The sequence below is a fragment of the Prunus avium genome, chromosome 2, assembly GCF_965620075.1.
Source record: "Prunus avium chromosome 2, drPruAviu1.hap1.1, whole genome shotgun sequence".
NCBI lineage: Eukaryota > Viridiplantae > Streptophyta > Magnoliopsida > Rosales > Rosaceae > Prunus > Prunus avium.
In genome coordinates, this window is record NC_142285.1 from 11,393,163 (window position 1) to 11,408,070 (window position 14,908).

General features: G+C 36.0%; 2 protein-coding genes and 1 long non-coding RNA gene across 4 annotated transcripts; 1 reads left to right on the forward strand and 2 right to left on the reverse strand.

The window, feature by feature from the left end:
- The first annotated feature begins 1,107 nt into the window (after window positions 1-1,107).
- LOC110749899 (NADP-dependent D-sorbitol-6-phosphate dehydrogenase) lies at window positions 1,108-5,573 on the forward strand. The gene is made up of 6 exons (XM_021950103.2): window positions 1,108-1,351; window positions 2,112-2,206; window positions 2,321-2,438; window positions 3,937-4,069; window positions 4,806-5,025; window positions 5,152-5,573. The coding sequence occupies exons 1-6, from the start codon at window positions 1,219-1,221 to the stop codon at window positions 5,380-5,382; spliced, it is 930 nt and encodes a 309-aa protein (XP_021805795.2). The 5' UTR covers window positions 1,108-1,218; the 3' UTR covers window positions 5,383-5,573.
- Window positions 5,574-6,508: 935 nt separating this feature from the next.
- Window positions 6,509-11,028, reverse strand: LOC110774121 (TRAF-like superfamily protein). 2 transcript variants are annotated; one of them, XM_088249200.1, is made up of 4 exons: window positions 10,358-11,028; window positions 10,192-10,266; window positions 8,648-9,586; window positions 6,509-7,970 (listed from the first exon to the last, which is right to left on the reverse strand). In XM_088249200.1, the coding sequence occupies exons 2-4, from the start codon at window positions 10,198-10,200 to the stop codon at window positions 6,771-6,773; spliced, it is 2,148 nt and encodes a 715-aa protein (XP_088105326.1). In that variant the 5' UTR covers window positions 10,201-10,266; window positions 10,358-11,028; the 3' UTR covers window positions 6,509-6,770. The 2 variants fall into 2 exon arrangements, with proteins under 2 accessions (XP_088105326.1, XP_088105325.1); XM_088249199.1 differs by having other exon boundaries at window positions 10,192-10,282.
- Window positions 11,029-13,368: 2,340 nt separating this feature from the next.
- Window positions 13,369-14,806, reverse strand: LOC148296508 (uncharacterized). The gene is made up of 4 exons (XR_015834074.1): window positions 14,616-14,806; window positions 14,160-14,389; window positions 13,855-14,017; window positions 13,369-13,706 (listed from the first exon to the last, which is right to left on the reverse strand). It is a non-coding gene; the product is annotated as an uncharacterized LOC148296508 (long non-coding RNA).
- Window positions 14,807-14,908: the final 102 nt, after the last annotated feature.

Consider the following 14,908-nt stretch of genomic DNA (forward strand, 5'->3'; position numbering starts at 1 on the left):
TTTGACAAAAACTACGAAGAAAATTAAACCAAACTAATTGTTGATGGTTTGGTATGGCCAGCTTGGGTCTTAAGCCCAATCCTTTTTACTTTTACGCTTTTTAAAAAAAAAACTTTGTAGTCCAATTACAACAACAAACCATCTTAAAATTCAACATAACATAAAATTTTAAAGTTCAATATTTAATATATATACAATTCAAAGATCAATAACTTTAAAGCTCTATAAAACTTCAAATTAAACATCCCTAGACATTTTTTTTTTTAAGATCCTAGTTTTTTTAAGGACTTTTCTTATTATTGACAGAGGCGATAATATATTAAACTCAAACACACTACACGGATGCTAGGACTTGAATCTAGGACTTTGCCAAGAGGAGTAAGTGCTCCAAACCACTACATTGCCAATTGGTTTTCTTTTTTCTTTTTTATTTTATTTTTAGAATTATGAAAAGATAACATGAGTACTTATGTCCCATAAAAGTATGATCTATTATCTGATTTTGTTTTTTTTTAATAATATGAAGAAAAAAAAAGTGAACTAACCATATTATCCTTATTTAATTAATAATTTCAATTTTTAATGTTTGAATTAACCAAGGGCATTTTCTAGAACTACATGTTTAAAATAAAAATATTAATGTATAAGTACACAGTTTGATTTAGTTAAGCCGGTTTTAGAAAGCCCAAAACCGCAACCAAACCATTACGGTTTGATTCGGTTTTAACGATTTGACTTTTTTAACTCAATAAATATCCTCCTATTACCTTGAAGTAGTGTCAATATTGTAAAATAGGGACCAAACTGTCACTAACTCCAAACTAGAGGGATGCAAATGTAATTAACCCTATCCTTAATCTTTACATCACATAAAATTTATTTTAGAATTAAAAAAGATAATGGGTAGTTGTGTTCCATAAAAATAGGTCATTATTTAATTTTTCTTTTAATTTTAATTTTTTTAAATATAAAAAAGTGTGAATTTACCATATTATCCTCATTTAATTAATAATTTTAATTCTTAATGTTTGCATTAACCAGGTCATTTTATGGTATTTTGAATGTTTCACCATTTTCTGCCTTTTGCTTTATATATATAGATAATGCCCACTGCCCAGAGACAACGCCAATAGATTTAGGGCGAAGCAGCTGTGTTGGCGTCGTGAGCTCCAGTAGGACACAGTAGAGTGAGTCTGGTTTTGAAGGGTCCAAAGAAAAATGGCAATAACACTGAACAATGGGTTCAAAATGCCAGCAGTCGGCCTTGGTGTTTGGCGCATGGAAGGAAAAGAAATCAGAGACCTCATTATCAATGCCATCAACATTGGTTACCGCCATTTTGATTGCGCTGGTATTTCATTTTCTCCTCAATCGTCAATCTCGATGTTTTCTCTGATATGTTTCTCTGCTTATTTCATGTACAAGTTTACTATTTGCTGTTCATATGGGTGGAGGAAGGGGAGTGTGGGTTTAATTTAGTTTGTTGAAAATGGCTTAATTGGAGCGTTTGAAGAGGGTTTTATAAAATATAGGTTCCATGGGTGATAGGTTTATAAATTATAGTAAAATTGAAACCATAAATTTATTTAGTTGCAAGCACACAGCACAACAATTTGACAGTTTGAACCCAAAATATCCTCTCTTTTCCAGGGTGATTGCCAGTTACCAATTTGTGTCTGAAATGTATCACACCTCTTCTACTGGCATTTTGACACCACTGAATGCCATGAGTATGAAATAGCTTATTATCTGGTTTTTGGTTTGGTTTGGTTTGGTATTTTTTCCTGTTTACAACAACATTTGAATCTAGGTTCTACTCATTTGCCCGACCTCAGGGCCCTTGAGCTTGAGCTTGGTTAAAAAGGAAATTGTGAAGCATTCTAACCTTGTTTTGCATTCAACCAATCTATAGTATCCTCAAGTCCACTAGATTCCAAAGTTGACTTTGCACTTAAAAATGTGATACATGTAGTTACCAGCTTAATCTCTCTCATCCCTCTATATTTTTCTTTTTCCTGTCTGGCCCTCTATGGTGGTAACTTAGTTGTAGGTAGTAGCACAAATTACCCATTGGGCTGTAACATACGTGAACAAGTTAATGTTGCTTTCAGCTGATTACAAAAATGAAGCAGAAGTAGGGGAGGCACTTGCAGGAGCATTTTCGACTGGGATTGTTAAGCGAGAGGATCTCTTCATCACCACCAAGGCCCGTTTAATTTTCAATCAAGAGTTTTCTTTTTCTGCTCGAGTAGTGCATATTATGCATTCTAGACTATGATGAAATTTTTTTTCTCTCCCCATTTCTTCATCCTTTTTGCAGCTTTGGAATTCAGATCATGGACATGTTGTAGAGGCCTGTAAAGACAGTCTGAAGAAACTTCAGTTGGATTATCTGGATCTATACCTTGTTCACTTTCCTGTTGCCACCAAGCATACTGGTGATTAATTCCTGCTTTTCTCATTATTCATACAATACTTCTCTATATTCTGTTATGTAATCTAAACTCTACTACTTTATGTCCCTATAATGTTGGCTGTATAATTTTAAAATCTGTTTGACAATAGGAGTGTGTGATTAAAAACTATAGAGTACAAAAGAAAATGGTTAACTTGCTATCGATGTCTATCCTACAACATTGATGGTGCTGCTGCGTGTCTAGGAAGGGGGCAAGGTCACCATGCAAGCTAATTGTTACAGGACACATCTCTCTGTAAAGTTTAATATTCTCCTTCTGTAAACATCAACATTTGCCATATCTTGATATCGCTATAAATAAAGTCAAGTGAGGGTTATACACCATGTAGAGTCATATATATTCCTAATTCGATACTTAATTACAAAGTAAACCAAAAAGTTACAGTTCATAAAAAGCATTACGCTAACACATAAAAAACAAAAACAAAAAAACAAAAAAATAGACAATATGCCTTCATATATTTTCATACTCCCATTTGAACATTAACACATGCCATATCTTCATATGTGAGTAAGAAAGTTAAAGGAGTTACACCTTTGGGTTGAGTCATACTCTCATGTTTAATGTAGGGACGAAAGAGTTAAATTCATAAGTATCTATTATCAACCTCTACAAAAGCCACAATTTACAATGTGTTAGAACAGTCATCAGCCATCAAATAGATCCGCATCTAGATAGTGTCACTGAGGAGAGTTCTCACCTATGCCTCCTTGTCAAGGATACTGAGAAAAATAATATTAACTGTGGCATAATCATGACCGTTTACATGTGTGGCTTTATGCTGCTCCATCCTCATTAACTAGCAAAACCAGTAAATCCCGTGTATGATTAAGAAGAAATTTTATACCATACGGTAAAAAAAAAAGAAAAAAAAGAAAGCGACTTCATGGGGTGAAAGAACATTTGCTGAATGATCTAATCAAACTTATTACAGGCCAAATGACCTCAATAAGAAACAGAAAGCAATTATATTCCAAACTCATGAAACCAAATCAAACTTAAGGTTCATTTGACACCTAAATAAAGGTCCCAAAATTGAAGACTGACGGAGGAAAACAATACATTTGCAGAACACTTTCTCACAGGTTGAACAAGCTAGATGAGAACATTAAAATAAATAAAAAGTTTCAAATGCATCAATGACGTTCCAGTAAGTGGGTTGAGAGCGACTGTGAGTCGGGAGATTGGAGCTTGGAGAGATAAAAAGTGGGCTCTGCAACATACTGGACATCCAATTCCAGTGTACCACACACAACCTTAGTTCTTTTATCATGTATGCTGGTTAACTAATTACTCACAATTACTGTTATTGAGTACGAATGGTACCTTTAGATAATTAAAAATGATGAAAAATATAATCATCCTTCAATGAATTTGTTTATGAACTGTTTTCTTGTAGTCTTCAAATTTATTGACCCTTATATGGAATTCATCTGTCAATTTATTTGCATGTACGCAGGAGTTGGTGCAACTGCAAGTGCTTTGGATGAGGATGGGGTGCTAGAAATAGACACAACCGTATCTTTGGAAACTACCTGGCATGCTATGGAAGAACTGGTTTCTATGGGTTTAGTTCGTAGCATTGGGATTAGGTGATTATAATAATTTAGCACATTTCAGTGACTACTTGAATCAATAGTAATAATATTGTGACTTTATATTACCTTTTCCTACTGTTCCATGTGCAATATTATGGTTCTATACATACTATTATGTAAGTTAGTTCATTTTGTGAATATTTGGGAGACCAAATTGGAAAAATATAAGTGAATGTGCTGAAGAAAATTGAAACCTTGCAGTAATGTGTGCATGCTTGTGTATGTGAAAATGGTAATAAATTTCTACAAAAACAGCTTCAGTTGGAGTTATATTAGTCTTGTTCAGGAAAAGGTAAATTTTGTGTTGTTTGCTTGTGGCTGTTTGTGCTCATTTTGGAATACCATTTGGTTTGATTTTGTGAGCTATCACATTATTGTATTATATTTCTGCTACGATCATATTATTCAAGAAGTATGAGTAACAAGTTTGTGTGCTTCTGAACATGTATAGAATGATATGGGTAAGCTCCTTTAAGTACCCGGTCATGTCACTTTGTTATTGCTCCATCACCCTGTTTGAAACTTGGAAGTAAGAACTGTTATTGTTGCTACTAGGAATTTTGATCTTTTCGATAAACATAGAAATTGAACTTTCTATATGTCCATCTAGCTTAGTCTAATATTTGCCACCAGCCCTAGTAAAACATTCATATTCTATGTTTTGGCATTTTAATTTCATTCATTTGTGAATTCTCTATGAATTGGGATCTGATGGAACAATTAACTGCAGTAACTATGACATCTTTCTAACGAGAGATTGCTTAGTCTATTCCAAAGTGAAGCCTGCTGTGAATCAGATTGAAACTCACCCATACTTCCAACGTGATTCTCTTGTCAAATTCTGTCAGAAGCATGGCATCTGTGTCACTGCCCACACTCCTCTTGGAGGTGCTGCGGCCAACAGCGAATTGTTTGGTTCAGTTTCATGTCTGGATGATCCAGTTCTTAAGGTAAGCTAGTTCCCTTTATATCACTTGAATCACTAGATTTATTTTCAAATTATTGGGAACATAAATCTCATCATTTTGTGTGCTAATTGTAAAAAATCTGGCTTCTCAATCACATTCCTCTATCAGAATCTGGCTGAGAAATACAAAAAGACTGTAGCCCAGGTTGTCCTTCGCTGGGGCATCCAACGCAACACAGTTGTCATCCCAAAGACATCAAAACTTGAGAGATTGAACGAGAATTTCCAAGTTTTTGACTTTGAGCTTACGAAAGAGGAAATGGACCTGATTAAAAAGGTAGACAGGAAACACCGGACAAATCAGCCTGCCAAGTTTTGGGGCATTGATCTGTATGCATAGATTTGCCCATAATTCTACCCACGAGAGCAAGGCCTTGTGTTGGCAAAGAATAATGGAGTGCAGGAGTTATGTGTCTTTGACTTGTAAACCTCGAACTGATCCAAGTCATTCTTGAAAGCTCAATGGATGTGTTTGATAAAACGATCACGCACGAACTACATTCCATCTCTCAATGAACCTGCTATTTTTAATGTGATTGTCTTTCCTTGCATGCCCTCTATTTGCTCTTGGATTTTTGAGTTCAAATTTTAAGCTCAACATTTGTCTTGAACTAACTGAAGGAAGGTCTTTAAAAAAATTGCAATGGTATCTGGATGAGGATCTGCCTCATGAATGCAAGAAGAAAAGCAATGATTTATTGTTGAGTTTTTATCTTAATTTTTTCCAAGATCTGCAGAAGTTTACCAATTGATAAAACATTTTCAACAATAGCTAAAAGTTAATATGCTTAGCCAGAAAGTAGAAGCGCTATTGAAATAATACAAGTCATGAATTTGCTTTGGAAGAAATAGATGTGCAGTTGGAGTTAGATTTGAAAATTGAATTGCATAAATAGTTGTGCAGGAAACTTTCAGTCTCTGTTAGGCTATTTTTGTGCAGCAAATGAGCACTAGTATACATGATCGTTCAAGCATCTGCAAAGCTATTTTTGTGAGTATAATAGGCAATGTCACTCCAATCCAAGCTATGCCAACCAAATGAAGTTATAACTACAAATAGATCATCAGCTGACCATAGAGTAGGTGTAAACTCAATCTACAAGATAGTTTTACTACTCTCTCTCTCTCTCTCTCTCTCTCTCTAAAAGATATATTGAGAGAGAGGGGAATCAAACCTAGGACCTCGGGTGCAAGAATAAATGCTTTTAATCACTTGAGCTATAAGCCCCTTGCGTTTATTTTATTTATTATTTGGGAACATTTATCCAATCCCTTCCCACTGGAGCTAAAGCCGAAGTATCACTTTTCCATTGTTGTTGGAGATTCTAAACTTGCCTTTTAACTGTTTCATACTAAATGAATATTTTTTAAAGTGCTCATGTAACTTGCATGTGGCAGGTTTAATGTCAGAGGGGCACTGCATACAACAGCAGTACACGAGACTTTTTCCCAAAAAATAAGAAAAACACCCTACAACAATAGATGTCACTAGACAAATATTTCCGCAGTAAATAATTTTTATCACAACATTATATTGCTTACAAAGAGTGATTGGGAACAAGGAATAAAGAACAGGGCACAAAATAAGCTGATCTAAGAGTATATAAAAATCACACTGCCTGATTGGCAGTGGAGAACAGTTACAGATGCTGTCAATTTCTGGTAAGGCAAGAACTCTTTAATTTGTGAATCAGGTCTGATAAAACTGGATACTTGACAGGTTTGAGTTTATGTTTCAGCTTCCTCCAATACATTTTTCGAAATCAAGGTTTCCCTCCTCTCTTTACTATCGTTCGGTTTGCTGCTCACTTCCGTTGTCGTCAGTTCTGTTTCAAGATCCTTAGAGTCTTTGCTGCTGACTTCCATTGGCCCTGGTTTTGCTTCAAAATCCTTCGAGTGTTTGCTGATCACTTCATTTGGCCCTATTTTTGCTTCAACATCCTGTCGGGGCTTGCTGCTAACTTCCGTTGGCCCTAGTTTAGCATCAAGATCCATAGGGGGTTCGCTATTCACTTCTTTTGGCCCTAGTTTTGCTTCAAGATCTTCTGCAGGTTTGCTACTCACTTCATTTGGCCCAAATTTTGCTTCAAGATCCTCTGAGAGTTTGCTGCTCGTTTTGTCTGGCCCTACTTTTGTTCCAAGACCCTCTAGGGGTTTGCTGCCTACTTCCTTTGGCCCTGGTTTTGTTTCAACATCCTCTGGGGATTTGCAGTTCACTTCCTTTGGCCCAAGTTTTGCTTCAAGATCCTCTGGGGACTTGCTACTCACTTCCTTTGGGCCAAGTTTTGCTTGAAGATCCTCTGAGTTTTTGCTGCTCACTTCCCTTGGCGCTAGATTTATTTCAAGATCCTCTGTGGATTTGTTGCTGTTTACTTCTTTTGGCACTAGTTCTGTTTCAACATCCTCAAGTGGTTTGCTATTCACTTCCTTTGGTCCAAGTTTTGCTTCAGGATCTTCAGGGAGTTTGCTGCTCACTTCCTTTGGCCTTAGTTCTACTTCATGATCTTCTGGGGATTTTCCACTCACTTCCTTGGGCTCAAGGTTTCCTCCAAGATCCTCCCGGGGTTTGCTGCTCACTTCTTTTGGCCCTAGCTTTGCTTCCACATCCTCTGGGGTTTTGTTGCTCACTTCCTTAGGCCCTAATTTTTCTTCAAGATCCTCTAGAGGTTTGCTGCTCAAATCTATTGACTCTAATTCTGCTTCAAGATCCTCTGGGTGCTTGCTGCTGCTCACTTCCATTGGCCCCAGTTTTGCTTCATCATCCTCTGGGGTTTTGTTGCTCACTTCCTTAGGCCCTAATTTTGCTTCAAAATCCTCTGGCTGCTTGCTGCTCACTTCCATTGGCCCAAGTTTGGCTTCAATTTCCTTGACTGCATGGGTTAATGATCTCACATCTCGAGCATCTGCTAATTGACTGGATGATGATGCCTGTCATGTAACATGAAATGTGCTGGTCTTAGTTAGCAGAGGGACCAAGTATTTGGTATCATTCTAGACAAATAGACAGCATCACAAATACATTGCTAATAAGAACTACAAAAAACATATGCAGAGAAGCACTCAATTCCAGCATGCATATTCCCAAAAGGTAATCACACTCTTGTCCAAAAGCAATCAAGGAAAATAGTTTTCCTGTTACATTTCTCAATATCCTGAATTAAAAGCTTTTATAAAATCTACATGTGGGTGTACACTACCACAAGTTGTACCACATGTAAAAAATCTTTTGGAAACACCCATATGTAAGAATTTGTTTCACAAAAACAAATTGAAAAGCTTTTGTTCAACTAGATTTCTGCATGGTTAAAAGAGAATAGCAATTACTGGATTGAAGAGTATAACTGAGTCTTAAAACGGCTAATCATAGCAGAGCACTCCCTCGAGCTGTTCTAATGAAGAAAGATGGAAGTATACAGATCCATAAAGATATTGGCAATCGGAATATTTAGTACTTAGCATGCCGCTGTACAAGCAGATTTATTTTTCTTATTCAATGCTTTTAAGTATTTTATATATAAGTTTGCTGATAAGAAATTGCAGATTATTGTGGTAATTTGACCTTAAAATTATTAACATAAATGCAAGGAAAATACCATGAAACTCACTTTTTTCAGTCGCTCCAGCTGTTTTTCCAGATCCTCCACCGATGCTTCCTTGTGAATACTTTGAAGAACAAAAAGCAAGTGAGAATGGAGATCATCTGAATTATGTTGCTCAACTTTACAGTGCGGAACAGGAGATTGACAACCCACCGCATAGAAAGGACAACTAACAAGCTTCATTGGACAGACAGTAATACAATGTCTGTCCATGTCGCGTCTCATGATGGTACTGCAGCAGTTTTGTTCACATGGAATAATCTTGAGGGGGCAAATTGAGTCATGTTTCTCCTTGTGACTTGCACAAAAAACGGTACTACATCCTCGATTTGTGCAAGTCATAGACCTAAAACTGCAGTCTGAAACATGCTCTGCAAGCTCCACAGGAGAGTTAAATTTCATATTGCAGTGGTGTTCATTCTTAAAGTCCACATTCTTTAGCAAAGACTGAGCTATTGTTTCTCTTCTATCAAGCAACCAAAACCCATTTATTTCCATCTCTTGCACGAAATCATCTATCTTATCTTCTCTTTTTTCACTTAGCAACCATCCTGAAACCCGACTAAACAAATTTCTCTTGGAACTTGCAAAGTCATCAACAAAATCAGAAATTATATCATAAGGATGATCAGATACTTGTGCATCTGCGCCACCTTCTAAGATAACTGATTCTGCAACAAAATTTTCACTTCTCTGAGTGATATACTCCACCATCTCCTTTCTCACATCAGCAGCCACTGAAGCAGGGGTCCAGAAGATATCACCAGATGTATTGTCAACACAAGCTGTAGCTAATCCAGGGATGAAAACTTGAGCTATCTTGTGAACTAATTCTGTATCGTAAAGATCACAATGGAAGGCAGGACCTCCATCTTTCCCATCTTCTATCCTTTCTGGTTCAAGTTCCACATTACTTGCAGGTAGATCATCAATGGTTGACAATTCCTGCAAACAATTTCAGCCTTCAATACACCACTTACTTACCCAATAAGTTTCTATTTTCCAAGAGAAAGTTAATATGAAGAATTTTGTAGTCCACGTGTTCATCCTCGAATCAAAAAAGAAACAAACAAGTATGTATTTTATTGTTGCATCTGTGTGTGACTTTCAAAGACCAATACATTTTTTGGTCAGAAAAGACTAGCAAAGTATATTACCTAATGGGTTGATGCCTGCTGAGTTTCCCAGATATTATCATAACTTGTATTCTAAACATAACATTCTCGCAAAAGGGTTCGTCACCGGAATTAACAATACCTAGTATTCTGACTTTCACATGTTCATTCTAAAGTCTTTCTGAAATCAAGATCTCCATGGTTTATCTACAAGGCTTATTTACTCCTCGCAGTACATGCATGAGATCATAATTCCCAGGTAAACATAATGGGAAAAATGAAAAAGCTGCCACAACATCTTAAATTCCTCCTTTACTACTCTACCTCTTCATTGTCATTGATCAACATAGCAAAACTGATTTAAGCCCATGAATTCAAAACAATTTACTTTTTTTAAAGACTCTTTTTTGCAAAGAAACTCAGGATTTTTCTTACCTGCATCATTTTTGTAATGTAGGGGGGGTAGGAGATGTCCTCAGAAAGCTTCTTCACTTGTCCATAACTAGAATTCTGCAATCAGCAATACCTGGAAGAATGAAAACTCAACAGAATTTAAGAGAAAGATAAAAACAATGTATCAAAATCCAAAAACGAAAATTACCCTTTTGAGAAATACGTCTAAATTTGGCCCAATTTGCCATATATTTTTTCAACCCTTCTTGTTTTGTAACCCGTTGTAACCGTTCTGAGAGAAAGGAGGAAAAACCAAGGCACCGATGCACCTGAGGACCTGAGAGCAACTATTCATTTACAACCGTAGGATTATGCTTGGCCAGATCTAACGGCTTAAAATATGTGATAGATCCCATTCTCAACTTCTTGACCCGTTTTGAGTGGACAATCTGTTTGTTTTCTTTTGCTCTACACGTTCACTTCATCTCTGACATTTCTCCCCCAGCTTCTCTTCTCTTTTCCAACTGGTTTAATCGACCGGGACTGTGTCTTACTCGTCCTCCCTTCTCACACTCTCTCTCTCTCTCTCTCTCTCTCTCAGAAAGCTTATTCTAAAGGTCACTTCACTTGTATGCAGTGCAGATCCATAATTCTGCAATTCCCAACACCAAGACCAATGCCTAGAAGAATGAAAGCTCAACAGGATTTAAGAAAATTCAAATTCAAATTGAATCAACACCAACACTAAGACCAAGACCAACACAATGAATCAAAATTCAAAAACGAAAATTAGCCTTTTAAGAAATACGTCTAAATTTGGCCCAATTTGCCATATTCTTCTTGCAACCCCTTTTTTGGTTGTAAATCACAGTTGAGTATTTGAACTTTGACTAGACACGTCGTTAGTGGGACTGGGACCTGAGTAGTCTCTGCATTAACCTTTATGTCGTGTAAAGCAAGCATTGGTTTTTGATGTTTGACGTGAAAGGAAAGAGATAAAATTTTCTTAGTTTTGGTTCTCGGGCAATGCTACTGTGATAATTTTTTGGGTAAGTGTGATAATTTGTTTTTCGGTTAGAGAAAGGCTAGCAACCTTCTCTTTAATCTTCTCTTTTGGACTTTCTCCATTTTCCTCTTGACATGTGTCATTTTCCTTACACTTAAAACAATGTCATCAATGCACCACACAAGCTAATTTTTCTTTTCCAAATTAACCCTTATTGAATGTGTTGTTTTCTTTTTTACAACAAGCTAGTATCTTAACAACTTTCTTTCCACCTTATTAAAAAATTAAATAAGAAAAAAAAAGGTTTCAATATAATAAAAAAAATCTTTGATTTTTGTTTTTTCATAGAATACATATGTTGCTAATAAAACCTTCAGTCCTTGCATAACTTTCTTTCCACCATATTAAAAAACTAAATAAGAAAAACGTAGGTTTTTTTATATTTAAAAAATATGCTTTTCGTTCTTCCAAAGAATATAGATTGTACTAATAAATTGTTGACCTAGCATAGCATGAACTTCTTTTGTAATTAAAAAAAAGTTCTCACTAAAAAAAAAAGAAAACACTTCTTTTTTTCAAAAAAATAAACTGAAGTTTTTTTCTTTTATTTATTTATTTATAATAAGGTGGTAAGAAAGTTGTGAAAAAAAAATCATTATATTTAATAAGGGTAAACTTGAAAAACAAAATTTAGCTTGTGTGATGCATTTATAACATTGTTTTAAGTGTATGGAAAGTGACACATGTCATAAGTAAAATGGAGAAAGTCCAAAGGAGAAGGTTGGAGAGAAGGTTGCTAGCATTGCCCTTTGGGTTAAGTTTGAATTTTTGAGTTTTCTTTTAAAAAAAAGTTAAAAATATAAGTTAAATTGTAGCAATGGTCTATGAATTATACCAATATGCATTTTCATCTTCGAATTCTACTTATAGTTGTTGTTGTTCTCAAATTATGTTATATGTTGCATTAATGGTCTTTTCTTTTTAATTTCTTCAAATTTTTTGTTAAGTTCATGGGTAAACTAAGAAATTATTTTTAGCCCATGTAGTAGATTTTGAGGTCAACTCGAGCTACATTGAATCATATATTTCCACTCATTTCCAGTCACCAGTCACCTTCATTATCGTATGATTTTCATTTATTTCTTGTTTTCAAACTTTTCTTTAAACATGCTCAATAGGTGTCAAACATGCTCAGGGCTTTTCTCGGGTCTCAAGGGAAAATTAATAGGTGTCAAACATGCTCAGAGCTCCTCTCGAGTTTCAAGGAAAAATTTAAGGGTGGGTCTTGACATTCACATAGTGGGTTTTAGGCATAATAAGCCCTTTACAAAAGACGCTAAAACAAATACAATATCTCCTAACTCTTGATAGCAATTGACTACTTTATCAAATGAATAGAAGTTGAAGTGTTCACACACATATGAAAAGACAAAGTAATAGGTTGTAGGGATAAAGATATTTGGCTAATTATTTTCATTGTGACTTCCATATAAAAAAATTTCCATCCTTAGTTTTCCAGGCTTAAGAATAAAGATAATTTTTGGAGTTTTGTGCATGATCAGATTTGGGTTTGGGGGAAAGAAAATAATGGCATATTTATTTACATAGAAGGGTACTAGCACTATTTTGATTCATGACTTCTTCTTTCTACTAAATTCATATATAGATTATTATAAATAAATCCAATCCTAGACATGTATTTATAAAAAAACTCACGCACTATGTAAACATAGAAACACACCCAAAATCAATCCCAAAATCAACAATTGTATATTTTTTGGGTGTGTTTATAAATGGGTTTTAAGTGTGTGTAATGATGGGTTTTGGGTGTGTTTATAAAGTGTTTTGGGTGTTGGGTTTTTTTATAATTTCAGCCCCCATTTTGGGTGTTTTAGTGAAACTCCCATTAATATATGGGTAGGCGTGGGCACGGTCCGGTTTGGTCCGGTTTGACCCTCAAACCACGGCCGAACCAATTACATTTTCACGGTCCGGTGTGGTTCGGTTTCACCTAAAATCAAAATGAAAACCAAACCAAACCAAACCATTCATAACCGGTTTGGTGCGGTTTGGTTCGGCCGGTTTAGGCATAAAACAACATGTCTTACAGTAACATGCAAATCTTGCCAAAGTAGAACAAAGTTAACATGCAAATCTTGCCAAAGTAGAACAAAGTTAACATGAAAGTTAACCAAATTTCTAGTAAATCAAAGTAACATGAAAGTTAACCAAATTTCCAATAAAACAAAGTTCAACATACAATCCCACATTTGCATACAAATAGAAATAAGCTTCAATGGTTGCCGTATCGTTTTTTCTGTAAGAAATTTATCAGAGCCATGTGAGTGTTATGGCTCATTTTCTTAGACTTTAATGCTGCACTACATAGAGAATGTGAGCAACTACAAAGAGAGGAAAAGCTCTGGAAACCGGCATTGATTCACCATAGTTCTTGGAGCCACTGGCTGTTGTCAGGTCAATATGTGTTTGATTGCCAAAGTAAGTCTTCTTACAAGTGCTACATTGAAAATTAGACCCGGAAGCAGAGTTGCTGTAAATCCAAACAACAAAGCACACCACTCCCCAAATTAACAAAATCCCCAAATTAACAAAAAAAGAAAAGAGGGAAATAGCAAAAAGCAAGTCAAAATAAAACAATGCAACCCCAAGTAATTCAAAATAGAATTGGAATCACTTACACAGATAAGTTCGGATCACCGGAACTTGAAAATTGGTCGAAGCATATAGGACAAGCTAATGGCAGCAGCATAAATCTTTTCCTCAAACCTTACAGCAATTTTCTTGAGCTCCTGTAATCCCTCTTGACCAGAGAAAGGGAGATGCCTCTTCAATGTCTCCATTCTTTACATGCAACACAATCAATAAAACTTATTAACCACCATCAAAGCATGGCATGGAGGTACAGTTCTTAACAACAAAAGTAAATTCATGATAAATAATGTAATCCACTAAACTATTTCTTAAGAAGAATAAAAACACTTACGTCTTGTTGACAATTCTTTGCCTTGAATCTGGCCGCAATCGACTCCTCCAATTGTCTGTGTCCATTGCGGGCTCTCCATCTCCAGAAGGGCTCATTGAGGGCTCTCATCATCATCATCTCGGTAAATATCTCGTCTGCGTCAATGGAGGGTTCTCCATCTTCATAGGGGCTCTCACCATCATCATCATCATCAGCGTCCACCTTGTCTGTGTCCATTGAGGATTTGTATCCTATTGTTTATGATTAAAGCAAACAAATTTTAAATGTAATGTCAAATATAAACAGTACCCCATCTAAAATTAAATTAATCCAAACACGTTTGACTCATATTTTTTCCGGCTGTTTTCAGGCAACCAAACAGACAAAATACAATTGGGTTTTCCATTTTCTATTCAGCGAATTGATTGGAGGAATTCATTGAATAAACAAGCAAGAAAAGAAGCTAACACAACGTACCATTGGCTCGACTTCAATGAAGGCGGTGGAACGACGATTGACGGCTAGGGGCGGGAGAGGTAGAGGTGGAGCAGAGAGAGAGATATGATGAGGAGTGTAGAGCAGAGAGAGACAGAGAGAGAGTGATGATGAGAGGGAGTTGCGGCTAGGGTTGAAACGAAGGAAGAAGAGAGAGAGGCTCAAGCAAGGGAGAGAGAATGGAGTCCGTGAGTATTAGTTTTGGAGTCCAATCAGGTGTGCTAGGGTACATGGTACACTTTCAACTAACCACTCAAGCCTTGCCACATGTAAAC